The sequence below is a fragment of the Nelumbo nucifera genome, chromosome 4 (assembly GCF_055504915.1).
Source record: "Nelumbo nucifera cultivar China Antique chromosome 4, China Antique-T2T, whole genome shotgun sequence".
NCBI classification, from domain to species: Eukaryota; Viridiplantae; Streptophyta; class Magnoliopsida; order Proteales; family Nelumbonaceae; genus Nelumbo; species Nelumbo nucifera.
This window is the reverse complement of record NC_142652.1, coordinates 80002903-80015540: the sequence shown is the minus strand read 5'-3', so window position 1 is coordinate 80015540 and position 12638 is coordinate 80002903. Positions and strand designations below refer to the sequence as shown.

General features: G+C 35.9%; 1 protein-coding gene across 2 annotated transcripts; it reads left to right on the top strand.

Moving 5' to 3' along the window:
- Positions 1 to 4455: 4455 nt before the first annotated feature.
- Positions 4456 to 12256, top strand: LOC104588997 (putative polygalacturonase). 2 transcript variants are annotated; one of them, XM_019196250.2, is made up of 7 exons: positions 4456 to 4578; positions 4872 to 4948; positions 6341 to 6655; positions 8114 to 8234; positions 8333 to 8507; positions 8624 to 8694; positions 11100 to 12256. In XM_019196250.2, the coding sequence occupies exons 2-7, from the start codon at positions 4937 to 4939 to the stop codon at positions 11780 to 11782; spliced, it is 1377 nt and encodes a 458-aa protein (XP_019051795.1). In that variant the 5' UTR covers positions 4456 to 4578; positions 4872 to 4936; the 3' UTR covers positions 11783 to 12256. The 2 variants fall into 2 exon arrangements, with proteins under 2 accessions (XP_019051795.1, XP_010245459.1); XM_010247157.3 differs by having other exon boundaries at positions 4563 to 4602.
- Positions 12257 to 12638: the final 382 nt, after the last annotated feature.

Sequence of the window (12638 nt, the reverse complement as noted above, 5' to 3'; positions counted from 1 at the left end):
TTCTCTCATTATTTGAGAAATCATGGTCTTGGATTAATTTATCTTTTTGGAGAACTAGAGACCATGTTCAAAGTATCAATGTGTATTGTACCTGTACCATATCGTATGATATGTATTGTTTTTCAGGGTCACCAAAACTCTATATAGTAGGATATAAAGGTTTTCTTAGAACCCCTCCCAACATATTTATCTTTGAAATACTTAGTTTTTTGGTGTAAAGAAGATTCATTACGGAAGCAAACAAACTCCCGAAGGGAATACACCCAGCATACAGAAAACACAGAAACAAACAGCAGAAAGAAAAACACCTACTCACTACTAAAACAAAATAACAGAAACCAAGCTAGGGAGCATCTCCCAACTCAACAGAAGAATGATCAGCATCGTGCACAGCAGCAAGCTACTCTGGATCAGCGTTTATCTTTGAAATACTGGACTGAAAAAATAAATTATCACTGTTTGAAAACTCATGAAACCCAATTTTTGCGTTGTGTATCAATGCTTTGAACCATCCTAGAGACATGGTTTTTATTTTTTAAGCTAATTGAAACACATTATATTTACATATTCAACTGAGTGGAGGAGCTTTACATGATGGAATAGTTAAAAACAGTAGGCATGTGTATAACCATTTTTTATTAATTTTTAAGTAGTTAACAAATTCTTCTGGGTCATTTAACATGAATTAAATACCAATTGAATTTAAGAACTAATATACAAGTCAATTAGTCAATTAGTCAATTAGTCAAACCGGAAATGTAGTCATGTAGATAACCAATTTGGGTTTTGATATACTCAGTTTTTGGACAATGATTATGAGAAATAGATAGCTAAGGCTATAAATGATGTTGAGGAAGTCTTAAAGATGATTATTTAGGAAAAAAAAGAACTAGGAAGAAGACATTTGTTCAGAGAAGCTGATGTTTCTAAATTTACTTGTAATTGAATAACGCTCTCTTGGACAGTTGGATGTCTACCTGGAGCAACCCAGTAATCATTTTAAAGCATTTAATTTTGAATCCTTTTTGTAGATTTATAATGCTACCAAAAAATAAAAAAATCATTGGATATCTCTAACAATCTCATCTTGACCTTCCCTGCAAAATGAGGCACAACCAGTCCTTTGCCCTTGCAGTTAAAGGGCAGTCCAGTTCATGAGACTCGCCAATGCGTGTCCGGAGAGAGGATAGATGTGCAGCCTTGCCCCTGCAAATACACAGAGATGCAAATATATGGATACGCTGTTTCCAAAAATGATGCACAGCTAGAATAGGTAATATTGGTGGTTCAGTTGGTAGGATCTCTGACTGGTTGGAGTGGAAACCTGGGATCAAATCCCACTGCCACCAGGGTTAGTGGGGTTAAGGGGAGGGGATGGGTAGCCCCATGAAGATGAAAAAAGAACCTAGAATGGGTAACAGCTATTTTTATAACCCAAAGAATCAAGCATTGGCGATTCATTACTCTGAATACAATGAATACTGTGAATGAAAGAAAAGGTGATAGTTTGTCTTCAGCAGTACTAAAGCTCCATTTATTTAAGGTAAAATTTATCGGACAGAATTTTAAGTACTGAAATATTTGAGTCTTTTTCATATTAATCAATTTTATATACTGAATATTTGGTTTGAAGGAAAAAAGTAGGGAAAAGGTAGGGAAACGGAATCATTCTAGGGACCGGTTCTTGGGTTGAATGGTCTGATCATCTGGTTCAAATGGATGGCCCGTTTTAATTTAAACAAATAAAAAAATAAAAACAGCCAAAAACCGTTGTTTGGGTCAACAGTTTGATGGTTTGACCTCTTGGGTTAACAGTTTGCTGACCAAACCAACGGTTTTTGGCCCAAAAGCAGTTTTGGAGTGAAATTGAACTGGTTCCCGGTTTTTTCCAGTCTGGTTTTGAAAACTATGGTTTGTGTAGCTTTCCCTACTTTTTCCTTCAAAACAAACATGGAAAAAAATCATGTTACTGTGAAAAGAATAAAAAAAGTCCAAAGAAATGCAGTGAAAAGAGCATTGTTTAGATTAAGCAATCAACACCATTCATCTCTCGGGTATGGTTGTGCAGTCGAACAAAGAAAACTTTGAAGGAAATACTAATAATTTTTTTTTTTGTTTTTCAAATACTAATAAATTTAAACTATTAGCTCAGCTATGAATTTTAAAATCCCAAGAAATGCATGGGTTGAAGAAGGCTTAAGAATCGTTGGTTTTTCAATTCCATTTTGAGAGGAAATTGGCTCTAAATTGAGAAAGGTAATAATTATAAATTGTTTATGGCAACTAGGAACCACTAGGCACTATATCATCTTAACAATGAAAAAACGTCTAACCGTTTGTATACGCTTTAAAAAATAAATTTTCCAAAGGATAGGTGTGCATAAAAATTGAAGTTCACTCTTGCCATTCTTGATTCATACCGAAGAGCAAGAGAGGGAAACTGTTGAAATGACGCTTATGTGACACCATTCATCTTAGCAATGCTAAAGTTATTTTTTAAAGTCCTCCCCACGGTTAGGTGTTTTTCTACTGTTATGATGATGTGGTTTCATAAATGATTGTAATTATTATCCTTCTCAATTTTGCAAGCAATTGAATGAAACAAAAACACATACAATAGCTTTTACACAGTACTCGTGTTATACTCGGCAAATCATAAAAAAGATACCACGCCAGCTGTGTAAATATGGATCTCACACCGCACATTCCACATGGCAGGTGGATATGTCATGTCGTGATTGGCCCTGTATCGTCAGGTCCCGTAGAGGATTCTGACACAAAAGTAAAGTAACCCAAGTCATTCTGGACGTAGATTTTGTGGACTGCCCAAGCCACCATGGAATGATATGGAATAGATGCTGACACATATCGTATATAAAGGTTTAGGTACGGGCCTTAGAATCTAAATTATGTAATGTAGGCAAAGAGTCCCATGATGGGACTCCTGTCCAATTGGGTTTGGGTAAACACTTTACAAGAGTCTCTAGAGACCATACGAGAGTTGTCTTATCTTTCACCCACCATCGCGTCTCTTGCTTTTACTAGTCTACAGTATGTATTATATTATTAGTTTATTCATCATCATCATCTCGCTCCCAAAAATCAAATTTTAAGAGATGAGCCACCCATCAACCCAAATTATCCGACTCACACGTTTAATATTACTCTTATTTGATTTGAAAAGATCCGATCCAATACATATATAATACACATATATATTATTTATTTATTTATAAATATATTTTTTATATTATATTTTTATAAAATTGGTATATTATTTATTTTCTATAAAAAACATGTATATATATGATGAAAATAATTAAAAAATATTTGTATTTTTTGTTTTTAATTTATTTAAATTAGTATATTTTATTTTTTTTAATAATTTATTATTTTTTAAAGAAAACAAGTTGTATAGAATATAATTCGAAGATTCGACTTACCGATAAAATTCGAAATCAAATAAAGTCATATTAAATCTGATCGAATCTTCAGATCAGATTGGATATAAACAATATTGGATAGGATTTAAATATACTCTGATTCGAATTGCATCCCAATAATTTACATTCAACATTGAATCTCAATCACCGGCAACAAACAAGGCCAAACAAATCATTCTCTGGCCTAACCCTAACACTCTATAGTCTATTCTATTCTCTACACTCTGCACACAGCAGTTGTGTTTGTTGTCCGTCCCAAGAACACTTCCGTCACTCAATTTTCCACAATGGCAATCTTTGTCATTTTTGAATCGAATAAATAAATGAAGAAATACGGATACACCCAATGCAGAATTTTGAATTTCAATCTCTTTACTACCCGTATAAACCACATTCTATCCGTAAATTTGATATCAAATCACGATCAGGATGCATTTCACCTATAATATGGGACTATAAAATTTTGATCTGGGCTGATTGGTCATTTTCCCATGAAGCGACCCCAGCCGGTGACGGTGAGAGGCGGTCAATAGAAAAAATTAAAAGGAAAAGCAGCTTTCTCTTCCTACTTCGTTAGCGTTACTATTGCAGTTCAAACTTAGACACTTACATTGCTGTCAATAAGGAAATTTTCGTCATTTCAACTCTCCCCCACATCCACAGGCCACAGCTTGGCCTGAAATTCCTGACTGGAAGAAGGGAGAAGAGTCGAGAGCGGAGAGTTCTTTCCTTTCTTTTTTCTTTTCTTTTCTTTATGGTGGGGCCGGGTGGGGCATGAGTGACGGCAAAACGACTTCTGTTCTGTCAAGATGATGAAGCCAGCCTGGCATTGGGGACATGATTGGAGTGGATCCCACGCCCGTCCTGGCGACCACATGCGACTCGAAACCCCATGCACAATTGCTCATACAACACACACAGAGCTTATATTTACACATATATACTTTTTTTTGTTTTTATAGTCTTTATTATTTTTATTATCTATCTTACTGTCCAATCCATCCGTCGAAGTTGAACAATCGCGATTATCTATCACTAATTATAATTAACAAATGCTTAGATAAAACCTACCACCTGCGAATGTGATGAAGCCGTTTTCATGCGTATTTATTGTCGGCGAAAAGGAACGTTTTAAGTAATAATCTACAGAGACGGGAGAGTAATTACTCATAATTATTGCTTTAATTATTCCCTTTGCACCTTCTAATTTTGATTTGCGTCATATATGCATGAAGTTTTGCCTTCTTTTATTTTTTCCTTTTTTTTTTCCCCTCATTATTATTAGCAGAGCATTCAGTATTGGTCCTGTTATCATCCTTTTGTTTCCCTCAATTTTGTAAACCTCTTGCTTCATGTATATACACTGAGACTTGTTTCTTTCTTTCTTTCTTCTTCTTCTTCTTCTTCTTCTTCTTCTCTGAGTTGCAGAACCTGTTGCTATTATTGTTTCCTGTTGCCTTTTCTGGGTTGGTGTGTTCCAGGAGCAGAGGCTCATGAAGAGGCTAGTAAGTACGTTTTTTAGTTTCTTTTCGTAGATCTTTTGTCGTCTGATCACGAAATTTCAAAACTTGGGGTGACTCAGATTTTCGTTTCTTTTTTCATTTATTTTATTGTGGCTAGTGTATAATTTTCTATTGGAGTGACCTTTGAAGATGACAATGAGCTCCAAGGACTTTAAATCTTGCTTTTTTATTGTCTTTTTCTAAATCTACTTGAGATCATGTTTTTGAGTTTTCTTCGTGGATCTTCTGCAATTCAGAATTTATTGTGGTTTTCGTAGCGGTTATTGAGTTCTAAATCATGATATGGGTTGAATGTACTTTTTTCGCTATCTCGGGAATGCTTTTACAAAGTGGGCATTGTAATAATGTATTCTTCAGCTTCCAGTTAGATGGAGTCTCAAGATGAGTGTTCTGGCTTTAATCGTGTTTGTCTGTGTTTTGTTTTTCTCCTCTTTTGTTCTTTGTGACTGTTCACTTGTTTCTCTTTTGTGCTGCTTTGTTTAGGAATCAGAGGTTTTTCAAGGTTTTGTTTTCATGTTCCTACATACTGGTAATCGAAATCTTACTTTTAGTGGTTTGTTTTGTCTGTGGCATTGTTTTCCTATTTCTGCAATAATGAGAATGTATCATCAGTCTCCAAATTTTTAACTTTGGGTTACAGGTGTTGTCATGTCTCGTTCTTCTTAATCCTATTGCTTTCTTTTGTTTTTATTGCTTTTTAATTTTAAGTCACATGTCCTATTTCTGTTGGGATCAAAATTTCTGCTTTACCGAAGTAGGGACTAGGTAGTTGACTTTCCGATTCCAGATATGGTTACCAGGAAGTCTTGGCTTAAATTGTTCCGTTTTATCAAGAAAAGATTGTTCTGGTGCTCAATTTCCTGGGGTTTCTCAATATTCATTCTTTTTTTTTAAAGCCTGACAAGGCCTCATTATTCGTTCTAATTGATTAACTTTCTTCATGTCATCATCTATTGATTCCAATGTAGTCACTCTGGTGAAATTTTCTTATGAGTTTTACTAATTTTTCTGAGCGGACCTCTGCTTCTTGTTATCAGTTTAGTATCTAAAGTTACTGAACATAGAGTTTTATTCAAGGTTCCTATCCTCTAGATTTTTTGTCTGTCATATTCTCTTTCTATGAATTCATTTTTCTGTTTTGTGTTTCTAGAGCTTTGTAGAATTTATGGTTGTTAATCTTTGCTGATTATTGATAAAAAAAAATTTGCTGGTTCATTCTTTTTCCTGGTTGGGCTTTTGTAACATTTGAAGTATTTTTGCACTTTTTTATTTCATTATTTCTTCCACAATTTAGTGACCTACTCTTTTCCGTGGACAATAAATTATCCTTGTCCTCTTTCCTTTTTCTGATCTATTTCTTGTCCTCTTTCTCAGGTGACACTTTTTTTGCTTCTCTTTTTGAGCAATGGCATTGAATTTGATGGAAGTATTGAGGGGCAGTGCAGGTACAAGAGGGCTTTGGACTCCAGGCCTCATAGTGTATCTATATTGGAGTTTGGTGCAGTTGGGGATGGAAAGACACTGAACACAATTGCCTTTCAGAATGCCATCTTTTATCTCAAGTCTTTTGCTGACAAGGGGGGCGCTCAGCTCTATGTTCCTCCGGGTAGATGGCTTACTGGAAGCTTCAGTCTTACCAGCCACCTCACACTATTCTTGGAGAGAGGTGCCCTCGTTCTTGGATCCCAGGTATTTATGCATGTCTTGCTCGGCTTCCTTTACTTTCTTGGCTATTGTCCCCCTTGTTTGGGTTGTCATGAAATTAGATATAAATGTTAGAGGAAATTCCTCATTGTAGAAGATGGAAGAAGTTTTCTGTTTTGGGTGGGTAAACTGAGGTCATGGAAATTCCTCTGTATTTAGAATGTTAAGCAAATTGATTATAAATAATATGTTAGAAGACTGCTTGGAGATGTATCAGATTATCAGGAAAAATAAAAGCCTTGCATTGGATTATAGAATTTTAAAAGGAAATTGGATAGTTTCTTTGGTCCTCTCCAATGTATCACTTTCATTCCAAAGCAGTCTTCTATCTTCATGTTCTTGAATCTTGGTGGCCATGACCCTGTCTTTGAAAAGACCCTTTGGTTTAGAATGCAGAATTTTCCTCACATTTGCAGAATATATTCCATTGATCAGGTACATGTAGTCAAATAGCATATAGCTTCACCATAAAATTAATTCTCCTTTTGTATTTTCTTATCAACTTCCAACAAGCATTAGTCCTGAGCTCTCTATAAATTCCAATGCATCATGGGAACTATGACAAGAGCCAAGAGCAATGTCCTGAATTCTAGATTGAGCACTGTTACCCACTTATCAACTTGTTTACCCACCATTTCTTCGAAGTAAATCTCCTACTCCTTTGCTTTTATATGTTCCTTTTATACCTTGATAATTCATAGAGTTAAATTGTTTATAGGAGAAAAGCTATTCTGCTGGAAAGACATGATAGGGCTATGACCAATTAACCCAACCCACCCTCCTTGAATTTTGATGAATACCACCTGATTGGTGACCACTTTTATGATACTGGTTGATTGGTTATAAATTTTTTTGGTATCATAGACAAACCCTTGTTTATGATCCCAATTGGAAAATCAAACACCTTCCTGGTGCAGCATATTTGTGTGGATTTAAGCAGATACTGAATTTGAGATATCAAAGGTTGCATCTAAGAACCCAGTTGCATTACCTTGCTAAGGAAAAAAATGGATTTCTTGTTAATCTGTCCTTTTTGTGTTCAAACAATCCAAGGTTATGCTATATTCATTTGGTGCAATAAGATGTTTTCATCATATGCAACAAGATGAATAATGGCCCCAGTTAGAAGTAGCGCAGATTGAAGACATTAGGAATTTGTGGGGACCAACTAAGAGGGCTAGTTTCAAGGTAGCATGATAACAGTTAAGGACTTTCAGCCCTATAAAGTCTGAATTGGTATGGCAAGATGCATAGGTTTAGACTTCCCTGATGGTAATTGATGATGGTTACTAGCATTTGCTATTTGCTTCTTATGTACATTTCAGATGACTCTTGTCTTAAAGGGTGGGGGAGGTTGATATCTTTAGATATGATAATAGTATCTTAGGGACTGATTTATTGGGCATTTTCTGATTTATGGCCTTATATTTCTTGTTCTCACAGGATTCATCTCACTGGGATGTTGTTGATCCCTTACCATCATATGGTCGAGGGATTGAACTCCCAGGTGGAAGATATCGAAGCTTGATAACAGGATATAACTTGACAGATGTAGTGATAACAGGCAAATACTTTAAATTCCCAACCCATTGATTCTGGAATTTATTTGTGCATGCTTATTGGCTTCTATTGCATAACATTTTTCTTTTCATAATTAATTAGGAGATAATGGAACAATCGATGGCCAGGGTTCTATTTGGTGGGAGTGGTTCAACTCTCATTCTTTGAACTACAGTCGTCCCCATCTTGTGGAATTTATAGGCTGCAATAATGTTGTAGTATCAAATATTACCTTCTTGAATTCCCCTGCCTGGAGCATCCATCCAGTCTATTGCAGGTATTTAGCAAACGCTTATTATGTGTTCATTATCATGCTATTTCTCAAATTTCTATTACTTATGAAAGAAGATGCTGGACATAAGGAGTATTCTTATTTATTTGGATACCATGCAGCAATGTGCAAGTTCAAAATATAACAGTCCATGCTCCACCAGAATCTCCATATACCAGTGGAATAGTCCCAGGTTTGTGATTATTTATCCACTTTCCCACTTTTTAATCAATTCTGAAAGAGTTTATTGTACCACAATGCTTTTATTTGCATTCTGGAAATGTTATTGTATCAGAATGCTCATGTATATATATTAGAAACTTTGTTTTTCCATGTGGAAAAACAACATAGTCAACTTAGAATATTGATCCAATAGGAAAGCCTGTGGTTTTGCCATGCCCCCATAATGAGATAATGGGGACCACTTGCATGTATGTGTGTGTGTGGGGGGGGGGGGGGTCGGTGGGAGTGCATATATATATTGGGACCTCTTGTTTTTGCCATGTAGAAGGACCACATGGTTAACTTTGAATGTTTATCCAATAGGAAAGCATTGAAGCTTAGCCATGTCTGTTGTACCTTTATCCACTTAAATATATAATCCAGAAGCTTCTTGAATGATTGATAGTGAATCTTTTACCCTCTGAAATAATAAATGGGGTGAATGGTCCTGTTTGTGCCACTTAGAAATGACAACTACTCACTATTGTTCTAAAAATTGCCACATAAGGAGATGATGAGGTAGCTAAAGTTTGGAGCCCTTTGAGCCACCATCTCAGCTCTTAGAGCAAGGTGGGGGCATCGAGCACCTTTAGAAATTTTTTAAGTGTAATTTTATCTTTGAACTAGGTCCTCTAGTGTCATTAAAAGTTCGAAAACATTATTGGAGAGCAACATTGTATTGTTATTTTCAATACAATTTTGCAAGGTGTGAGAAGATTGCTAGAAATCAATTTTATTTTCAATACAACTTTGCAACATTTTATTGTTTTTATCTCCTCCAACTTGTATTTTAGTTTACGCAAACACAACTTTGATGGTTCTACAGTACAGTTTCAGAAATTATAAAACCAGACAGGAAAGGCATGGATGGGAATAGTACTCTATCCATTATATTAGTAAATAATTTTAAAATACATCATCTAATCTGGACACCCTGAAAAGATGAATTTATAACAGTACTTTGACGTCACAGTCCCCTCCAAAATAAATAAATAAATATAGATACAGATTATAGAAGGGACTGAGATATCCTCATTCTATACAAATTAACCATGATGTCATTAGAAAAACATGATATCATGACAAACATGTTAATGCTACCTCCCTTTTGTGTAGCCCCTTATTTTCATTCTACCAAACAAGTTATAGCTTCAAACAAGCTACTCTATCCATTATTTTAGTACATAAATTTAAAGTACATTATACATCCAATCTGTTTCTCCTGAGAAGATGAATTGTGAATAGTAGTGTTATGAGGTCACAGTCCCCTCCATGATAATAAAAAAATAAAAAATAAATAAAAATGGATACAGATTGTAGAATGGAATGAAATATTCTCAATCTATACAAGTTAATCATGATATCATGAGAAACATGTTAATGATACCTCCAGTTCTGTATAGCCCCTTATTTCCCATTCAAAAATAGTTGTAGCTTCAAACAAGACAAATACTTTATGAAACATATATAGATTCTATACTCTAATCTATCTTTAGACCTATGTTACTCGGATATGGCTGCATACAAAATATAAAGTAAAAATTGAAGTATCTGACATGAAATGGCACCCTTGTAAGGTATCCAGGTATTATAACCTTAGACCCTTTCTACCAATCTCTTATCCTACATGCATCTTAATTCATCCAACCATTACCATTTCCGAGAGCCCAAACTTCAGCTTTTAAGGATTTGACCTCTGTGTACTTGTCAAAAGAAGATTTGACCTTTCTCTCCAAACCTTTTTTGAACCCCAAATATCCTCAGTGGAGGGGCATCCACAGTGATTTTTATTAATCGTGGAAGGGGGGATGTAAATACCTTACCCCCTCTGAAAAGCTATACAAAGGGATCACCAGCTCATAAAATATACACAAAAGTGTCTAGAGATCCTCTAAAAGATGCACTACCTGACTTTGAGAAAAGGGAGGACCGAGTACATCTTGATGCAAAATCTCTTTAGTAGATGCATGTAAGCCATCACATCAGAAGCATAGAACCCTTGACTCCCAAGGCTATCACAAGCCAGTTTGGCCACATTTGTGTACAAACTGTCAATTTATTATATTTGACAGAAAATCTCTTTTATTAGTTTGTCTTGGAAGTCATGAGCTGCTTGATGAACAAACATAGAGCAACTTTACATAGCTTTTAAGCAAATGCTTTACCTACCACCAATTTTCTTAAATAAAGCTGACCTCATTGAATTTAGATTTAATTGATAACTGCACAAATATTATCAAATCTACCATTTCATGAAATGTGTCCGGATTTTTTTCAAGGGTATTTTTTTGATAGATTTTTTTTCAAGGGTATTATATTATAAGTACTTAAAAATGTATACTAATAATATTCATGTTGCACAAATTGTATTTTCAGATTCTTCTGATAACATATGCATTGAGGACTGCAATATTAATGTTGGTTATGATGCCATAGCATTCAAGAGTGGTTGGGATGAGTACGGCATTGCTTTTGGTAGGCCTACAATGAATGTCCACATCAGGAAGGTCCAACTCCAAGCCTTTTCAGGTTCTGCACTTGCATTTGGCAGTGAGATGTCTGGTGGCATCTCCAACATTCTTGTGGAACACCTCAGCCTAAAGAACTCATTTACTGGTATCAATCTTAAGACTACCAAAGGTAGAGGTGGTTACATAAGAGACATTCTCATGTTGGACTTGGATATGAGAACAGTCCGCAGGGCAATTGGGGCCACAGGTCAATGGGGATCCCATCCAGACGACAATTTCGATCCTAATGCACTCCCCGTTGTTGATCGGATCACCTTGAGGAACTTTGTTGGTACAAATATCACCATTGCTGGAGAACTTTCTGGAATCCAAGAATCACCCTTCACATCTATCTGCCTTTCCAATGTCTCCTTCTCACTTACTTCTGATGACCCTTCCACTTCATGGTCATGTTCGAATGTTTCAGGATTCTCTGATTCAGTATTCCCTGAGCCGTGTCCCAGCCTCCATAACTCATATTTGAATTCTTCATCACCCTGCTTTTCTCTCCTATATTCTAGCAGTCAAATTGCAGCTGTTGTCCTGTGAGATACCTCTTTGTTACTGTTATTGTTTTCATCCCCTGTACAATTGAGAGAGAAGGTAAATGCTTCATACATATCCATCTTGAATTTGTCTAGATTCTTTTTTCAATAAAAAATTGCCAGATCTCAAACCTTCAAGCCTTCAGTTCTCATTTATGCTGTGAGCCTCTTCATGCACGGAAACTCTCAGGAACTGGGCATCAGCCCCAGTTGGCAGCTTATGTACAGTCTTATTTTCATCATCCATGTGTAAGGAAATTTTTGGTAGAATTGATATCATGGTATCCAAGTGAATGTGAGATTGGTAGCAATAGGATTTGCCTTTTTTTTATGTTTTTATCATTTTATCATTATATTGTAAATGTGTAGCAATATGGCTTGCTGGAGGACATTGGTTTTGGACATGGGACGGAGGTGTCTACATGGAGTAATATGATTGGAATAAAGAGCTGTCTGTCATTGAAATTCAAAAGAGAAACAGATGAGTTAAGAGGAGCTTTGTCTTTTTTCTTTTCTTTTCTCTTTTCTATTAAGTAGGGGCAATGGAGGTCGCCAACCTAGGCCACGGGCCTTCCTGATCACCCATTCACCCTGTCCTGCCGTAAGCATGGAGCTTTGGTTTTTCTTGACTCAAAGCTTATAATGTCTTCGTTGGTTGTCCTGCTTTCCTTTAGTAGGTTGATAGGTTCCCAATCGAGTTCATTGTGTGTTTTGTCAGGTTTACAGCTCTTATTTGTACGGTCTTATTATAATATGTTCGCTCTGGAATGATGTGACCAGCTCAAATTGGTTGTAATGTCAGTTTGTAAATGCTGATTGGTGATGTGGCCCCTAGGTAATGGTCGTTCAAAACTGTGAGA